Here is a 20,173-nt window from a genome sequence, read left to right as displayed (position 1 = left end):
AATCTTGTATCGGGGTCTAGACTGGTCAAGGCCGGATTTAGAATAGTGTTTGAAGCCGGCAAAGTTGTAATCATGAAAAATGGACAGTTCCTAGGAAAAGGATATATAGAAAAGGGACTGTTCAAAATGAATGTAATGACTGTACTTCGTGATCTTGAAAGTAATAAAGTTAATGCTTTGAATTACTTGGTAGAATGTTCTAATTTATGGCATACTAGATTAGGACATGTTAACTTCAACACTTTACGAAAACTTGGAAAACTAAATCTTATTCCAAGGACTAAGATTGATTCAAACTATAAATGTGAAGTATGTGTTGAAGCTAAATTAACTAAAGTACCTTTTCACACAGTGGAAAGAAGTACAATACCTCTAGAACTAATTCACACCGATGTTTGTGATTTAAAGTTTGTACAAACTATAGGTGGGAAAAAGTACTTTATTACATTCATAGATGATTGCACAAGATTATGCTATGTGTTTCTTTTAAGAAGCAAAGATGAAGCTCTTGAAGCATTTAAGACCTATAAGACTGAAGTCGAAAATCAATTAGGCAAACGAATCAAGAAAATTCGTAGTGATAGAGAAGGTGAATATGTTGCTCCGTTTGAAGAATTTTGCAATGAATCTGGCATTATTCATCAAACAACTGCTCCTTATTCACCACAATCTAATGAGATTGCGAAAAGGAAAAACCGTACTCTGAAAGAAATGATGAATGTCATGCTAATAAGTTCTGGACTTCCCCAAAACTTGTGGGGGAAAGCAATACTTTCGGCAAATCATATACTTAACAAAATTCCACATAAAAAGAAGGATGAAACTCCTTACGAATTGTGAAAAAGACATAAGCCCTCATACAAATACTTGAAAGTGTGGGGGTGTTTGGCGAAAGTAGAAATACCAAAGCCAAAACAAGTGAAGATTGGACCTAAGACTGTAGATTGCATCTTCATTGGATATGCAAACAACAGTAGTGCATATAGATTCCTAGTGCACAAGTCAGTGATTCCTGATATACATGAAAATACAATTATTGAATCAAGGAATGCTGCATTTTTTGAGAACATCTTTCCTTCTAAGGAAGAGAAAGAAATGAGTTCTATTAAACGACCTCATGAATCTACAAATGAGGAAACTTATGAAAACGAAGAACCAAGGCGTAGTAAGAGAGCTAAAATAGCTAAAACTTTTGGTCCTGATTTTCTAAGTTATGATATAGAAAATGATCCAAGGACTTTAAGTGAAGCGTTATCCAGTCCTGATGCTCCACTTTGGAAAGAGGCCATAAAAAGCGAAATAGATTCCATCATGCAAAATCATACTTGGGAGTTAGTAGATCTCCCACCGGGAAGCAAACCTTTAGGATGCAAATGGATCCTAAAAAGAAAATACAAAGCTGATGGATCTGTTGAAAAATACAAAGCAAGGTTAGTGGCCAAAGGATTTAGACAAAAAGAAGGGTTGGATTTCTTCGACATATATTCACCTGTTACGAGAATAACGTCTATTCGAGTACTTATAGCAATTGCTGCTTTAAATAATCTTGAAATACATCAAATGGATGTTAAAACGGCCTTTTTAAATGGTGAGTTAGAGGAAGAAATATATATGGCACAACCTGAAGGATTCATTTCTCTCGGTCAAGAAAAGAAAGTGTGTCGCCTCATTAAATCATTGTATGGGCTCAAACAAGCTCCTAAACAATGGCACGAAAAGTTTGACAAAACAATGATGTCAAATGGATTCAAGATTAATGAGTGTGATAAATGTGTTTATATAAAAGACACACATGACTCATATGTAATTGTTTGTCTATATGTAGACGACATGCTCATAATGGGTAGTAATCATGATATCATCATGAAAACTAAGAAAATGTTGACAAAACATTTTGATATGAAAGATATGGGAGAAGCAAACGTTATCTTAGGAATTAAGATTGTAAAAGCGCCTGAAGGAATTATCCTAACACAATCTCATTACATTGAGAAAGTACTTAGGAAATTCAATGCATATGACGTCACACCGTTAAGATCACCCGTGAATTTAAGTTTACATTTATCCAAAAATCGAGGTGAACCCGTATCTCAACAGCAATATGCAAGGATAATTGGGAGTCTAATGTATATTACAAATTGTACTCGTCCTGATATTGCATATTTAATAAATAAATTGAGTAGATTTACAAGTAATCCTAGTCATGATCATTGGAAAGCATTAGAAAGAGTATTTAAATACTTAAAGTACTCAATGGACTATGGATTACATTATAGCACATTTCCTTCCGTACTAGAAGGATACTGTGATGCCAATTGGATATCCGACACAAAAGACTCTAAACCACAAGTGGATATGTGTTCACCATCGGTGGAGGAGCTGTGTCATGGAAATCCTCTAAACAAACGTGTATAGCTCGTTCAACTATGGAATCGGAATTCATAGCTCTAGACAAAGCGGGAGAAGAAGCGGAATGGCTTCGTAATTTCCTAGAGGATATTCCGTGTTGGATGAAACCAGTGCCAGCAATTATGATACATATTGTGATAGTCAAGCGGCTATTGGTAGGGCACAAAGTAGTATGTATAATGGTAAGTCAAGACACATACGTCGAAGACATAATACCATTAGGCAGTTGATCTCAAATGGAGTTATCGCAGTTGATTATGTAAAATCAAAAGATAACTTAGCCGATCCGTTGACAAAAGGTTTAGGACGAGATCAAGTTAACTGCTTATCAAGAGGAATGAGATTAAAACCTACAAAATTAAAGAATATTCATAGCGGAAACCCAACCTTGTAGATTGGAGATCCCAAGATCTTGGTTCAATGGGACAATCAAGTTATGAACGTTCACGTGCACTCAGAACTTTGTTCTATTCTCATTCCTAGGATAAAAGTGCAACCTGTGCAAGTAGTGAGGTTAAGTTTTAACAAAACTTTTAATGATTCCTATATTTCTTTATGAAATAGGGTATGACAGGATACTCATATACTAGGAGGTCACCTATTTAAGTGTGAAGACGGGCCGCTTCAACGAAACACTTAAGAATCCAAGATGTTGTCCAGGGCCAAAACGGACAAAACCATGAGAACAAATAAAGTGTGAGAAAAATTATTGTGTGAATACTGTTGTCTTGGTTTACATCAACGGCTGAATAGTTCAAGACATCACGTTCACTAGGCAGCCTAGCAAATCCGATAGTATTTCACTAAGGAAGGTTCAAAGCCGCAAGCTACCTCTCCCCATGCAATAATTTTTCGTAAGAAACTCTGTTTTAGCATCTGCATGCATATTCGCATAAATCACATTCATGTGGGGGATTGTTGGAAAATGTGTTGGAAAGTGGTGAATGAGATAAATGCTCATTGTCCCACATTGGTAAAATAAGGGAAAGGATGACACTATATAATGCCCAAGTTTGGACAATGGGTTGGGGTCCCAAGGGATACCCATGTTTGTTAAAGGGAGCGGACCTAGTCTAGGCTAGGTTCGAACCATTAGCCACACGCGCGCGCCGCCGCCGGCCGGCCGGCACGGTCACGGGCTTGGGCTTGGCTTGGCTTGGCACATGTTTAAATTTTTAGACAAATAAATTAATATAATATTTATTTTGCATCTTTCCTTGTGAACGGACGTGACTCTTGGGCTCGAACCAGTGCATCTCTTCAGACCGAACCATTGCAACTTTTCGGCCATGCATGCATCGAAGGGATGCAACCGTCCGAGGCAGCCGTCCAACATCTATAAATAGATGGCCCCTGCATTCATTCCAACTCGCTCATTCAGATTTCCTTTTCTTCTCTCTTGCATACTCACATACTCATATCGAGTCTGAGTTTCTTAAAGCACTTCTGTTCGAAGTTTTTTGAGTTTGCAGTGCTGCTACTCAAAGTTGTGAAGCGTTCTATCTTGGAAGACAATTTGCACAATCCCGTTAGCACCTAGGCGGGGCAAAATTTGTCTTAAAGAAAAAGAGTTCAACTCTTGGCTCGCTTTTGATCGTGTGGTGGAAATTGTACTTACATTAATGAACTAGATGAAAATGATATATTATGTAGTTGAAAATGAAAGGCGTTTAACAATATATTATCTCGTAATTATGAAAATAATACAATTTGCCAGCCCCATTGGAGCGACGTCATATATAGAAACAAACTTACGTACGTATTATTACTTTTTTCTTTTTGGAGTTGGGGGAGAAGGGATTTGTTACAATTGGGTCTTGAATTTGAGACCTCGTCCCACACTTGAAACCTACACGTAATCGGCACTTACGGTATTATTACATTAATAATAATTCTATCTTGCGGAAAAATTCATAGACACAAAAGAGACAAGCTACAATGGAGCCAAATTAACATTCAAAATTAATTATGGACAGAAGCATTCCTTGTTCGAACTCGATCGAGCTCTGATCATGAGGACGATGAGGCATGATCCTAAAATCGTTTAATCATAGGTAGAGAACGCCGCTGTAGTTTTTGATAAAACTTGGATCGCGAGGAATCGTCAAAGGCCTTGTTGATCTGCAAATGAGCAAATTAAAGTTCTATTGAATATGAAAAAGTCATTGATATGATGTAAAAACATGACATATATAATTACTATCGAGGCGTGCTTGGATATATATATACCTTCGTGGTAAAAAGGGCTTATCGAAAAGAGGCATGAGTTGAGCTCTAGGTATCATGCTCCTTCTCATCATCCGAACCTCTTCCTCTTCTATCGTCTGCTCCCAATCCAAACATCACAATCTTATTTCTTTTTTTTTTTTATCATTTTTTTTTTTGCAATTCCATATATATAATAATAACATACCTTGAGCAGCTTCTCTACTTGTTTCTTCTGTCGCTCATTGATATACAGCTTGATTGCAACCTGTCAGATTAATTATATATATTAGTATTTACTTGTTACTTAAAAGTTAAAATCAAACAAACAAACAACGAAACTATATATATATTAATTTACTTACCGAAGAATCAAAAATAGATCGATGGACTGCTCTTTGCTGAGTGTGGAGTCTGAATTCCATAGGTTTTGTACCTTCTTTCATCTGAAATTTTTGGATAAGCTTTTTTGAAACAGTGTGGAGCATCAATATTAAGCAGTAGAAAGCTCACCTTTTGAGCAAATTTCCTGTTTGGACTTTCCATGATGAGTATAGTAGCTTTAATGAAATGAATAATAAATATATATGTCACCAGCCTAGTTTTAACTAAAATGAACTATATATAGATACATACACACATTTGAAAGAGTTTGGAGATTTGTATGTTTCCACAATGAAGTTATCAAATTCTGTTGCTCCATCACCACCTTCATTTTTTTTTTCATGCCATGTGTTACCAAACTTTCTGATTGAATTTCATTCTCAAAACGTATATATACGCACATGTATACTCTTGAAAATAACCATATCTCATACATATATATGCTTATACACAAGGTGATACTAGAGAGGATATGACAAAAAAATCAAGTTTCATTCAAACAATTCCATGGAGCCGGGCTGGCCCGGCCCGGCACATTTCTTATCTCATGCCCCTCCTGTATCTGGCTAGCTATACAAGCTTGCTGTACAGTGCATTGAGTTCATTCATGTATAATCGTCCAATCGTAGCTTCCTCGACTTCAAAACATTGGAGTTATGTGAAAATGTAGACATATATGATCGAAATTTGTAACAATTTGAGTTGATTATTTCTAACATGTAACATAAAGTAGTCGATAATCACGTCGGTTTGGACTCGCGTCTATAGTATAATGTATATGATATGAAAGCAGCCTTTGAGTAAAATCATGTTTGATTCTTACCTCAGGGATACCAACCATGGGCATGATTATGATGGTCGAAGACAATTATAAAATTTTTATATCTGCTATTTAATAATGTATTTTCTGTCAAATCCGCAAAAACTTTTGGAAATGGGTTTGTTAATGGCTGCTAATCAAATGATAGAATACACATTAATAAGAGTGCTGTCATATAGTTAGGTCACGATTCAAATACAAACCTAACTGAAATGCTTCCGATTCAAGCTAATTCTAAGCTTTTCTTTAAAAAAAATATTACTATGAATTCGTAAAAGAAAAGATAATTGGCAAGTTCTTATTCGACATTAGCAAAAGATGACATCATGTACTGCCGAAATTTTGCCAATTCAAAAATCAAGTGGTATATAAATCGTCCATCGTTTGAAGTTCAAGACTAGATACCACAAAAATTTGTTGGAATCGTCAAGGATGATACACCTCGAATATGCAGACGAAGTATCGACACTCTTATTCCTCGGAAACCTTGAAAAATGTGTAAGACAGAATCAAGTTGTTGATTCCATCCATCTTAGGATCTGTCTCGAACTCGGGATCAATGTAAAAGAACACCTAACAATCCATGGGCAACACTAGTTAACAAGGTTGCGAAATGAATTGACGTAGGAAGAGAAACGTATAGCACTTACTGGCATGTCAATCTGTTCTCCAGGAAGAAGCCGTTGTTCTTCGAAGCAGAAGCATTGTATTTTATTGAAGTAGATTGCAGCCTGGAAAATCAACCAATTGTTGATCGAACCATTTGTTATAGATATTGAAAAATGACAAACAATCAGTGTTAAACCTCAAGCCTCAAATAACTTTACCTTCATGGGGGTGACATTATACGTAGATATACCAGTAATGGGAGACGAACTTTTATTTTCAGCGGTATAAAAGGCAAGGGCGCTCTCTCCTGGCTTAACCCTTACCTGTAGTCCAATAGCAAAGGTTTATGACTCGCATGAAGAGTACGCAAAATGAAGTAAGTTGTTACTGAAAAACACTGCTCAAACTAGCGAAAAAACAGCTGGTCACCCAAGAACATATACTAAACATGTTTATATAGCATAGGCACCTCTCTCTGAGTTGGAACAAACTTCCAGGGCATTCCATCAGCCACATCAGCATTGAACTGCACAATAATCTCCCTATAAGCAAAGAACTAGGGTTCATCAAAGATATTGTGGAAAACATTGAGTAACTTGCTAGATATTTTCTTTCTCCACAACCAAAATCATTCTTAATATCTACGCATAAAGATCATCATGACGGCACTATATGATTGCCGGTACTAGTTTGGGGATGTTCTAGGTCAATGTATATCAATCCACAATTTGAACTTGAGTATCCCCATTGTTTTAGCCAATTTCATTATCTTTTAGGAGCCTACTTGAGGATAAAATAACTAAGGAAACATCTAATTCACATCACTATTCTCTCCTAAGGTACTGCCCTTTGGTAGCAGAGGCTATTTTATTCAACCATTTCACAAATGAGAAACATTTATCATGAAGATTGAATGAAGGCCACACCTAGAAGTCATGGTTCCATCTTTGGCATGACGAGCAATCTTTTCTTCAACACTCTGATGTAAACAGAAACACGTAATCTTGCAGAGTTGACCGAGAATAGCATGAACAAGAGTTGCACCATTGATAAATCAAGTAAGATCATTCACCTCACGACGCTGAACGGTACCTCCATAACCAGTAGCTTGACAAAACCTCCTATACAGTGGAACTGCAGCATAAGTACACCCCACCATAACGAAAACCAACCCCGTCAAGTACAAAAGCATCTTCTTGGATTTCTTTTCTGTGTTTGCATTCGTAGCATAGTGTCGACCAAAAACAGAATGGGACTTTTCCAAATTATAACTCCTTAGCTTACATCCACAATTTGACATTAAACCACGAAATTCATAACCAAATCTTTGCCTACATATATTGTTATTAGCAGATCCAATAAAACCACATCTTGAACCGACAGCTTCATGTAGGTGCCTACTCGGAAGAAAGTCATAAGGATAACAGTTAGCATAAGGATAACAGTTCGAGCTAATTATGTGAAATATTCATCTAAATGAGCACAAAAAAAGGGGGAATATAAACAAAATGTTTTTTCTAAAAGAAACACCTTGTGCTATGTCACATACCTGGACAAAAAGCTGGCTTGATGAATAGGATAGTTAACGCCAGAAAATAAACGGGTTGCTCTGGTAAGACGAAAAAATGACATGCTGGGAAAGATTTGAATATTCTTTCGAATTGATCAGAATAAATTTAACAGCATCTGCAGGACGCCAAAAAAAAAAAACCATCAATTTTTTAGTTTCTCAAAACTTTTCCGAGTTACACAATCATTTGCTTATGACAAGATTAAAAAACAATTTCTTTGAATCAAATTAGCAGAAAAATCCGCCGCAGACGCAGGCGTGGGAGGAGATGGCGACGACAGTTTCGTCGGATCTCGAGTGCATTTCCTTTAAGAAACCTGAACCTTGCAAAGCAGCAAAAGAAGAGCTATACCTCATAGTAGCAAATCTTCGCCGTGGTCTCGCGATTGAGCGCCGATGCTAGCAGCACGATTCTTCGGTGACCTTCGACGGGGATGAACCGAAGATTGCTGCAAGGAAAAGGCAGATAATTTCTACTCTCTGGGCTTTTGATTTTTCTGAAATGGGCCAACAATGAATTGTGTGGTTTTCTTTTTATGTTTGGTAATTATTTTTTAATATAAATGGGCCTTCTAAATTTATTGAATTTTGATGGATTTCGATTTGTTGGGTTGATTACTATTAATTATTGCATTGATTGGTTTGGGCTGTTTCTATTAACTGTGACTATTTTTTAATGTCAACATGAAATAAAATTTGAATTTAGGTGTGGTCAAACTAAAATAATATTTGAATTTAGGTTGGGCTAATAAAAATACACCAAACAATATCGTATTGATTTTTGTGAATATGTTAGTGAATAAATTGCATATATGACAGCTTATTAAAATAAATCTCCCAACATGTGAACTGTATTTGTAGGAATTTTGTCGAAAACTATTTGAAAAAGTAAAAGGTGCTATTCAGATTTCAGAGTTATAGTCCACTTCAATATATGTTGACCTACGAACATGAATGCATTCTTTTATTTATTAATTCTTTCCTTTTTTTTTCAATCTTTTTAACCACTTTTTATTGACGAATCAATATTATTAATTATTAATTACTATTATTATGTAAGTGGCCCCTAAAGATGACCTCTTGGTATGTTCATACCTAAATTACGAAACAAACCCACAAAACTATCAAATTGCAAAAACGGATATATCATATCCTAAATTACAAAATAAACACACACAGACACGTACAGTTTATTTAATAGTGAATAACTTGTAAATTAAATATCATTTAATTTAAAAGTAATAAATGAAGTAAATTTGGTGAAAAATGAAATATCAAGGAAGATACATGCACAAGGAATTCAAAATAAAATGTATTAGACTCTTGGCCATGACATAAACATAAATCAACCTAGTCAACTAACGTTTTTGTTCCCGAAGTTTCTTGCAAAATTTGGGAGAAAGCACACACATATAACATATTATAATGCGACTGGACTGCAAATCTTTCATTTTCTTCCAACATTAAATTATTGACCAAAAACATGTACGTGTAGTACTGCAATGGAATTATCGTGCCTGCAATATATTATATATACCCACCTCGTACCAAATTAAAGTATCGTTTATGTAGACATATAATTAATTATGTTATGCTAATATTTGTGGTCATATAATAACAATTCGAAATAAAAATCGAAGACAAGGTAGTTTTTGGCCATTTAAAACTACTCAAATCTAGAGCCAAAAACAAAAGGTTTACAAAAATAAAATATGATTTTTATATTTAGGTAGTGTTTGGGAGAGCTTTTAGGAAATACTTATCAGCTTTTCGTTAACAAAATTTTGCAAAATTTTGCAATGTTGTAAAATTTTGTTAACAAAAAGTTGAAAAGTGCTTTTTAAAATTTTTTCCAAACACTGTCATAGTGTCGTTGTCTGATCAAGGAATTCAAGTCTAGATAATTCAAAGTAGATTATTTTTCGAAACTCAAGAAGTTGTTAGGAAAATAATGGGAACATACACATGAAAACGAAAGATTAGGGAGGAAAAATAAAAGCAACAATACTACGTTATTTACATGTTATTAATATATCGTTATCCGTGCATGGGAACAGTTAATTAACAAAGAAAATTATGCAGTTGACCCGCAATGACAAAAAGAATATGTATATATATATTAAGAAATGGTGAAGCACATGCATGTAGTTCACATGACCATAGATTCTTAATTAATTAATTATGAGGAAACGACCTTACATTGATTATTATTAAATTTTTAGGAGATTTTATGTGTGTACGTATATATTTATGCATCCAATCATGGATGTGACTCCACCATCCATATTATATATGTGTGTAATTTTGATAAGTTGTTCATCCATCGTGTCCATATATACGTGTGTTTGGGAGCCTAAAAATTAGTTAATTAATTAACTTAGGTAAGCTAATTAATCTAGATCAATTAATTAATGTGGTCCAATCAATTACAACTATATATATATATATATTTTTGAGATTACAAATACAATATTTCATCAATATTACAACTACACGATACGACAACGTGGAATTGTGTCCAAACTTCTGAATCCCATGTTATGTAGTGGTTCGAGTGGGTAGATTGGTAAATCAATCAGCATAAGCTCAAAAGGAAGACAGAAACAACGGAGATCAACACTCAAACTACAAAAAAAATTGCAAAAAATCTGCAGATTTCTATCAATATTTTCATTCTTAGATTTAGTTCTTAAGCTAAATGTTTTTCTAATTTTAGACTTATAATTTCCAACTAGCTAGCATTCTATTGCACATCATTTCAAATTTTTAGTTTTTCAATTTCATTCCTTTTGATACAAAATAAATATGCATATTTCCTTTCAATTAATGGCAAAGTTAATTTACTTGTCATGGTTGCATTTTCAGTCCAATTATTATAATTTTATACACTAAGAGGGTGTTTGGCTAAACTTATAATTAAAATAATTTATAAGCTTTTAGAACTTATAAGCTGTTTTATTAGCTTATAAGTTGTTATAACTTATTTTAAAAATAAGATGTTAAAGTGTTTGGGTAGACTTATTATAAAAAACTTAAAGATATATATATATATATATATATATATATATATATATATGTTTCGCATTACAAAATCTTTTTATTAAGAAAATTACCAAAAAGGGAGAATGCTATGAAGATAATGTAACATGTTATATAAATACGAAAGTAATTTTAGAAAAATGAACGGTGAAACAAATATTAATTTCGTTTGATTTAGATGTTGTAAATTTTTTGGGATTTTAATTATAAATGTTTAAATGTAATCAATTAAATAAATCATAAATTCACGAGTTTAATTTAGAATTAATAATTTAAGGATTTAATTGTCATGATGTTATTGTGTGAATGTCATATATGATATTTCTGATTTTTTGTGAGGCCAAATTAGAAATAATGAAAATTGTTTATTTATAAAAGAAAGGTTACGGTCCCAGTTTAATTTGCACAAGGACATTTAATTTTATTTCACATCGACAGAACTCTATAGTTTGGAAAGAAAACTACAAGTCATGGATTCTGGTAAGCTTTGTCAGTTTTGATTAATATTTGTATGATTATTATCCATAGATTTAATTGTATGTTTCAGATAAAAACCCAATTGTTTTCTTCAATTGATATGAGAGTTAATTAATTTCAAATTCTTAAGAAACTATTTTACCTTCATTAATTGTTTCTATTTCACTCTAATCGATTATGATTATGAATTCTTTCTGAATTTTTTATTTTCATACAGTAATTAAAATGTGTCGTGTGTGGTTTTATTTTTGAAGAATACACATCAATATGTTATCGGTGGCTTTTAGGAAATGAAAATCAGTGATATATTTTGATGATGTCGATTTTTTACCTCGGGTTCGGTCTGGTAGAATGGATCTCTAATTCCTTTATAGAGTAGGTCGGGTCGGGTATCAATGAAATCTGCGCAAGCAACAGCTAGGTCAAGGGGCGTCGAAAGTGTTTTCGGCGTGACCCCTCCGATGCCTAAGTCAGTGTCTTGAAGGCATATGGTATGATTAATGCGAAAACTGAGAGATATGAGTGCGTGAATGTAAAAGTGAGAGTGAATGTGTGATGAATAATGAAGAGTAAGTAATGAATCATGAATAAAACCATAACAATACCTGTATTTATAGGGGAAAAATAATAAGTTACCTAGTCGAATTATAACATGTCCTGGACTAGGACTCTTCATCCATTGGTCCATTTGTAAGCTTATCTCTATCTCGTGAATATTTGAAAAGATCCAGACTTATCTCATATATATCAGAGTCTTACTTGAATTATAAAAGAATACTTGCGGCCCATTAGAAACAACTTGGGTTGGCCCATAATGACCAGCCTTGGTCAAAGTTCAACATAGCTTAAACTGGGCTGGACCTTGACATGTCGGGCCATATCGGGTAGACCCATTATAAACGGGCTCGGGTTGAAATATTTTCTCGGGGTAACAATAGTACCTCCCTAACTAGTCTATAAAAAGAATGAGTTTAGACCAAGAATGTAGACCGAACCCCGAACTACCTGTGCCTCCTTTGGACGGCCCATATTTGAATCCGCGTGATGTGTTTTCAACGAACGGTCTAGATGAAGGTCTGATTAGAACCGAGCTCGAATAAAGAGCAATAGACGACAACCTGATGAAACTGAGCTCAAATAAAGAGTTGTAGATAACAATTGATGTTGTCGAGCGGATCAGGCTTTTAAGATAACCACGAGTTGTGTGGGATTACATGATGCCAATCTTGGTCGGGTTTTGGAGAATACCACTGACGTGGATTTATGATGCCATTGATGTGAACTTTTTGATGCCACTGATATGGGTCACTGAAATGGGCTTTGAGTGTCAGACCTGCCTGGGCTTTGTAAATCGCTGATGTGGGCCACTGACGTGGACTTTGAGTGCCAGACCTGTCCGGGCTTTGTATACCACTGATGTGGGCCACTGACGTGGGCTTTTGATGCCGGACCTGCCTGGGCTTTGTATACCACTGATGTGGGCCACTGACGTGGGCTTTTGATGCCGGACCTGCCCGGGCTTTGTATACCACTGATGTGGGCCACTGACGTGGGCTTTTGATGCCGGACCTGCCCGGGCTTTGTATACCACTGATGTGGGCCACTGACGTGGGCTTTTGATGCCGGACCTGCCCGGGCTTTGTATACCACTGATGTGGGCCACTGACGTGGGCTTTTGATGCCGGACCTGCCCGGGCTTTGTATACCACTGATGTGGGCCACTGACGTGGGCTTTTGATGCCGGACCTGCCCGGACTTTGTATACCACTGATGTGGGCCACTGACGTGGGCTTTTGATGCCGGACCTGCCCGGGCTTTGTATACCACTGATGTGGGCCACTGACGTGGCCTTTGAGTGCCAGACCTGCCTGGGCTTTGTATACCACTGATGTGGGCCACTGACGTGGGCTTTTGATGCCGGACCTGCCCGGGCTTTGTATACCACTGATGTGGGCCACTGCCGTGGGCTTTTGATGCCGGACCTGCCCGGGCTTTGTATACCACTGATGTGGGCCACTGACGTGGGCTTTTGATGCCGGACCTGCCCGGGCTTTGTATACCACTGATGTGGGCCACTGACGTGGGCTTTTGATGCCGGACTTGCCCGGGCTTTGTATACCACTGATGTGGGCCACTGACGTGAGCTTTTGATGCCGGACCTGCCCGGGCTTTGTATACCACTGATGTGGGCCACTGACGTGGACTTTGAGTGCCAGACCTGCCTGGGCTTTGTATACCACTGACGTGGGCTTTGTAAAGTGTTGAACCATAAATTGGGCCTTATTGCTAGATTGCATGCCCGATATGATATAATTAGGGCTTTACTATGAGATTATATGCCCGATGTGATATAATTGGGCCTTACAGCGAGATTGCATGCCCGATATGGTAGAATATGATCTTATTGCGAGATTGCACGACACTGCAAGAAAACACAAGATCAAGGCAGCAAAATCCAAGATGATAATATCTCACAATTGGAATGCATAACGTAGGATGCAAAATCCTAAAACAATAAAATTTCGATTCCTTGTATCTCGGCCTGCAAATGCGAGATATAAGTATTTATTTAACGTATAAAATATGCAAATCTTAAGAAGCTCATCACAACTCCATAAAACATTGTCCTTTTGCTGTCATTTTTAAATAACCCATCAACATGCAATCTTCGCGAAGCTGTGCCAAGTCAGGTATTAATGAACCAAGAACACAGGGCAGCAAGATATTGAACCATATACCGAGATATCCCAGCAATAAAGATGATATAATCTGGCTCGAGAAATTAAGAAACACCGAGCATAATAAATTGTGCCATTAAAATTTGTCATGGTTTCCTTCAAAAGCATAATACACTAGTCGAATATGATCCGAGTGTTTAAGCATAAAATGATATCCTCGAGGTGCCCCACTAAGAATGGAAGGCGTTGGGCAACACAACCAACATGGACCGCATATAACAAAATGCACTAAGAAAATTAGATTTTCTCCCAAAATAAGGCTCCTCGGGAATCTTGATCATTAAGCAGAAATTTAGGAACTTAAAGTAAGATTTGTGATCTCCGATGTCCACCATGCAATAGATTATTGTAGCCCTGTTTATTTTTATGAGCCAAGAGATTACTCTTTTGTTGATCTTGTAATGCATAGAAATGCAATTTCCGGAGAAGCCAATTCAATAATAAGCCATGAAAAGAATGCCTAGAGCATCATGCAGGAACACAACTGTGATAAACATCCCAGCCCACAAAATTACTTGAATCATTGCACAATGTTTCTAATCTCGAGTTAATATTCCAGCAAGGTCCACCCATATAGTCTTTATGTTCCATTAATTATAAACATATAGTTCCAGAAGCTATACATAAAATAGCCCATAAGTTGTGTGTCACTCTTGAACTTAGAAAACATAATAATAGCAAAGACAACAAATTAGATGTAATAAAATTTTCGTATCTAGGAAGCATGGCCAGAGAAATAGTAAAATAAAGATTAAAATTATATCACCATATTTCTCGGGATGATGTCGATGATGCGCGCTGATTCGATGGATTCATGATAGCCAAAGAAAGTCTTTTGCGCTCAATGATTCTATGAATGAGGAATTACCGAAGGCAAGGAGTCCACTGCTCAATCAATTCATCAAACATTTAAAGTGCATTAGAAAACGAGACTAAGGTGTCCAGAGTATGGGAACAATCGAGCCCATCAAAACACACAAAACAAATTAACGACTGAGCTTGAACCAATAAGTCACACATACAATTCAATAATACAACCATAAGCATGATCGAACAAAAATATGGCAAATGAATCAAGATAATAATTCCCAAGAGAAATTAATACGTCGATGTAAAATCAGAGTATGATAAACTATAACAAAGCATAGACTTATCTTTGTTTTGAAGCTGATGCTAAGTCCGTTTTTTCGTCTATTGTCATCTAAAAATTCCTAGCGATGAGGACCCTCGAGTGACGTGGCTTCAAGTTAGGCTTAAGCGGACCATTAAAGATCAACCTCTCGCTATCGTGGTTTGAAGCTGGACTATTCCGTCTCTTGATGTTAAGGCTCTCTTGTGTTACGTAGCAGGGCTGAAATATTTTGAACTTGGTTTGGGGATTTTGAAGGTATGAAATCTTCAAAGTCAATCTCAATCCTCATATTTTTTCTTCACGTAGTTGGGCTTAATATTTTGTAATTTGAAATTTGGTTTCGGGTTCAGTGAAGAGTATGGGTACGGCAAGTCGACAATTGTGATTTGAACTTTGGCTAATTGCCATACAACCGAGCTTGCAATTAAAGTATGGGCCAAGGATGCGATGGGGGATTTTATTTTTCTTTTTTTTTTTCGCCCAACCAAGTAGATCCAATCATGGGTTAAATTTCGTTTCCACAGACAGCGCCAATTGATGATGTCGATTTTTTACCTCGGATTCGGTCTGGTAGAATGGATCTCCAATTCATTTATAGAGTAGGTCGGGTCGGGTATCAATGAAATCTGCGCAAGCAACAGCTAGGTCAAGGGGCGCCGAAAGTGTTTTCGGCGTGACCCCTCCGATGCCTAAGTCAGTGTCTTGAAGGCATAGGGTATGATTAATGCGAAAACTGAGATTTATGAGTGCGTGAATGTAAAAGTGAGAGTGAATGTGTGATGAATAATGAAGAGTAAGTAATGAATCATGAATAAAACCATAACAATACCTGTATTTATAGGGGAAAAATAATAAGTTACCTAGTCGAATTATAACATGTCCTGGACTAGGACTCTTTATCCATTGGTCCATTTGTAAGCTTATCTCTATCTCGTGAATATTTGAAAAGATCCAGACTTATCTCATATATATCAGAGTCTTACTTGAATTATAAAAGAATACTTGCGGCCCATTAGAAACAACTTGGGTTGGCCCATAATGACCAGCCTTGGTCAAAGTTCAACATAACTCAAACTGGGCTGGACCTTGACATGTCGGGCCATATCGGATAAACCCATTATAAACGGGCTCGGGTTGAAATATTTTCTCGGGGTAACATATTTCTTTCCAAATTATTTTTTTAAATAGAGTAATAATGATTCTGGGCAACATTATCGGTGAAATTTTTGTTTCTTTCTTTCCTCCAAAATTGCTTTATGTGGGATTGCAAAATTGCAAATTTTCAAAGGACATGTTTTAATTCAACCAGTTATAACTTCTGATATTATGGGTTATTATAAATCCATTGATTTTTGCTTCAAATTTATTAAAATTCATTAATTTTAATCACTTGAGTGGAATAATTTAATTTTTTTTACGGTAATGGATTAAATTTTTTGGTTGAATTTCATGGTTTTATTAATATATAATATTTCAAATTAAGTTAATTATTTTAAATTATATGTTACCAAGGGGACAAAAATAATAGAAATTTAATATGAATAATAAGAAATTTTTTAAGGTATTAAATAAAGTGCAAATATATATATATTTATGTGAGTGTTGATCGATCCAAATGAAGATTTATACTTGAGAATTAAAGTGATTCATATGCTTGTGATAACATGTAACAACTATAAGGTTTTATTTGTTTATTTAATTTCATGAAAATAACAAATATGTCCAAAAATAGGTTTTTTGTTTATCATGCATTATTGTTAATGTTTACTTCTTACAACAAGAGTACCACTTGCAAATGGTATTATTGTCCACACTTTATATTAATATTGCACTTGGTATTGAGATTTTTCAGTTATTTTTATTTTTTTTATGAGAATGTTATTAATGTTGTTGTTGTCATTGTTATTTTTATGCTCACTTTTCAATAAAAGTTGCTACTATATCTATTAATATAAGTCCAGTGCCGAAGAAGGAGAACATTCTTATTGTTATTGGCGGCACGAATCTAGACCTTTTAATGAGGACAGAGCAACCTATCGCTCTTACAGATTCTAGTTCCTTTAAACAGAGGGCTGGATATGAGAAGTGAGACCGCTCTAACCGCATGATTCTTAGGATCATTAAGCGCGGCATACCTAAAGCTATCTTTTGGGGGTACGGTGTCCGACAATATAACCGAAGCTAAAGAATATCTCGATGAGATTGAGAAACAATTAATCTTTGCCAAAAGTGACAAAGGCGAAAACAAGCACGATTATTATATAACCAAAGCTAAAGAATATCTCGATGAGATTGAGAAAAAATCTTTGCCAAAAGCGATAAAGTCGAAAACAAGCACGATTATGAAGAGCTAAATTTTCATAATGTATAAAAGATATGGAAATATTTAGGAACATATTATGAAAATGCCCCACCTTACATCACAACTGGAAACACTTAATCTTGAATTTTCGGATGACATATTCGTTCATTTAGTATTTTATTTATCTTCCAAACCAATTTACTCAGTCGTAGATCAGTACGTTATAACTATCAAAAGGAGAAATGATCTCTGAATGAGCTTATTTCATAATGCGTTCAATAGAAAGATAAATTGAAGCAAAACAAGACTGAAAGTGCTCATTTAGAAAGCACCTCTAAAGATAAGAGCGGAAAAGAAAGAATAAAGATATTAGTGGATCACGTGAAAAGAAACTAGACTCCAGAACAATCAGTAGCTACTTTATTGAGTATTTTGAGTAATTACAAGGGTATAAATTTTATGATCCCAAAGAAAAAAAATAATTGAGACGAGAATTGTAGTATTTCTTGAGGACATTGAGTTTGGGGGAAAGAATTAAGTAACAGGATTTGTCTTCGAGTAAGAATGAGTTCAAACAACTCTTTAAGAGGAAATGATTCATATTCATAAGATTGATACTGATAATGTTCAGGATTGTATTCTTGTCATTGATAAGGATGTGACCTAAGAAAAACAAGACATTGTCAATCAACTCTCAAGTGAACAAAATCAACAACCTCAATAACCAGTGTATGAAGAACGAGTATATTTACGAAGGACCACTAAATAAAGGAGGAGCGCTATTCCAGATGATTACATAGTGTTACTCCAAGAACATAGGAAAATAATGGTATGACGAAGGATGATCTAATCAAATTTCATCAAGCCATTCAAGATTCAAATTCTCAAAAGTGGGTCGAGACAATGAGTGAAGATTATAAGTCAATGCAATACAATAAAGTTTGGGAACTTGTCCCACTACCAGAAGGTGTAAAACTCATTGGTTGTAAGTGGATTTTCAAAACCAATCGGAATTCAAAAGGTAATGTGAAAGGTACAAGACACGTCTTGTAGTTAAAAGTTATACTCAAAAGTACGGTACTGATCACTTTAAGGAGACATTTTCTTCAGTTTCATCGGAGGACTCTTTAGGATAATCATGGCAATTGTCGCACACCATGTGTAACGCCCCGATTTTATCTTAATTGACTTTATTTGAGATAATCAGAGATTGCAGAGTTCAAGAGCCGACTTAATTTTGATCAGGGTCCTTTTTGCAAATTTTGGAATTTTCAGGGACTAAAATGCAAAAATGGGTTTTGTTAGATATTTATAAGGGATTTGACTTGGTCTCCTCCATTCTCTCCTCCCCCATTTCGCCTTCTTCCTCCATTGTTGAGAGAAACGTGAGTTTCAAGCTTTGGAATTATCCGTTTTTGTCTATCCGTCCGTTGGAATTTATTTCTGAAGGCAGATTAGCGATCACGGCTGCGAGAGCTTCGTTCTATAGTAAGTTTTTCTTCGATCAACTAGACTTCTATTTTCGGATGTTGTTAGAATCGATTGAGTTTGGAGTATGTTGATCTTGGCAGAGTTCTGATCGTTTATTCTCTGTCGGTTTTGAAATAGAGCGTCGTTCGGAATTGTTTTGATTTTTGGAAGATTATTCGAAAATGTGGTTTTTTTAGATTTGTTGGAATTGAATTGGACTGAGTAAAGGATGATTGATATGAGTTGTTTGGATTGATATTATGATGTCTGCATTTCCGGTTTGATCAGATTATAGCCGTTATGCCGCCGGTTTGAGTTTTGGATTGTCTATCGGTTCGAATTGTTTGAGTCAAGCCTTCGATTGAGTTGTATGTTAATCTCGAGCCTTATTACTTCTTGTACAGATTGATTTGAGGTCAGTGGAGTTGCGAGATTGCAGCTTTGTGCAACTTGGAGATTGTAGCCGGAATAGTATCGATTTCTTATTATCGATTGAGATAGTTTGATTGAATCTTGATTGAGGAATCGTTGTTGTTTCCAGGTTTGGAGCATCGACGTTTTTGAAAAGACGTATAAGATGACTTAGACTGGAATGGAACGTGTGACTCGAATCCGACTGGATTCGAGTGTTCCAAAGAATCACATACTTGCATGTTATTTGCTTTTACTTGAATTTATTTGATTGAGTTATGTTTGCATTGCATTCATCTTGAGCCAAGAATCATTGATTTGAGCAGTGGGCAAGAGGGCCCTTTTATGATAGACGTTTTGGGGGCTATATTGTGAGTGGTCTGGGTGTAGCCATTTCACCTAGTGCTAGCATACTCCTTATAGTCGCACCAAAGTCTAGAGGATGGAGATACGTAGCACCACCTCGATCGGGAGAGTCGGTGAGTTGTTTACGTGATCTCATCCTCGGGATCCCAAAAGCAAAAGCAGCAACTCTTTTGATTATCCAACTTGATAATCCCAGATTTTAAAGACATGCATTGCATTTATGCATATGAATTGAGTTTTA

The 20,173-nt window shown here is 35.8% G+C and overlaps 2 protein-coding genes across 4 annotated transcripts; both read right to left on the bottom strand.

Moving 5' to 3' along the window:
- Positions 1 to 4,204: 4,204 nt before the first annotated feature.
- On the bottom strand, positions 4,205 to 5,737 carry LOC140887929 (microtubule-destabilizing protein 60-like). Of its 2 annotated transcripts, XM_073295533.1 has the most exons (5): positions 5,128 to 5,737; positions 4,980 to 5,060; positions 4,823 to 4,882; positions 4,639 to 4,733; positions 4,205 to 4,530 (listed from the first exon to the last, which is right to left on the bottom strand). In XM_073295533.1, the coding sequence occupies exons 1-5, from the start codon at positions 5,158 to 5,160 to the stop codon at positions 4,458 to 4,460; spliced, it is 342 nt and encodes a 113-aa protein (XP_073151634.1). In that variant the 5' UTR covers positions 5,161 to 5,737; the 3' UTR covers positions 4,205 to 4,457. The 2 variants fall into 2 exon arrangements, with proteins under 2 accessions (XP_073151634.1, XP_073151633.1); XM_073295532.1 differs by having other exon boundaries at positions 4,980 to 5,737.
- Positions 5,738 to 6,009: 272 nt separating this feature from the next.
- Positions 6,010 to 12,754, bottom strand: LOC140887928 (cytochrome c oxidase assembly protein COX11, mitochondrial). 2 transcript variants are annotated; one of them, XM_073295531.1, is made up of 9 exons: positions 11,845 to 12,754; positions 8,350 to 8,446; positions 7,977 to 8,113; positions 7,500 to 7,824; positions 7,354 to 7,406; positions 6,897 to 6,969; positions 6,646 to 6,750; positions 6,469 to 6,549; positions 6,010 to 6,391 (listed from the first exon to the last, which is right to left on the bottom strand). In XM_073295531.1, exons 3-9 carry the CDS (start codon positions 8,057 to 8,059, stop codon positions 6,290 to 6,292), a joined length of 822 nt encoding a protein of 273 aa, XP_073151632.1. In that variant the 5' UTR covers positions 8,060 to 8,113; positions 8,350 to 8,446; positions 11,845 to 12,754; the 3' UTR covers positions 6,010 to 6,289. The 2 variants fall into 2 exon arrangements, with proteins under 2 accessions (XP_073151632.1, XP_073151631.1); XM_073295530.1 differs by lacking the exon at positions 11,845 to 12,754 and having other exon boundaries at positions 6,011 to 6,391; positions 8,350 to 8,489.
- Between the last annotated feature and the right edge of the window lie 7,419 nt (positions 12,755 to 20,173).

Source organism: Henckelia pumila, chromosome 3, assembly GCF_033568475.1.
Source record: "Henckelia pumila isolate YLH828 chromosome 3, ASM3356847v2, whole genome shotgun sequence".
Lineage (NCBI taxonomy): Eukaryota > Viridiplantae > Streptophyta > Magnoliopsida > Lamiales > Gesneriaceae > Henckelia > Henckelia pumila.
This window is presented reverse-complemented; position numbering and strand designations above follow the sequence as displayed.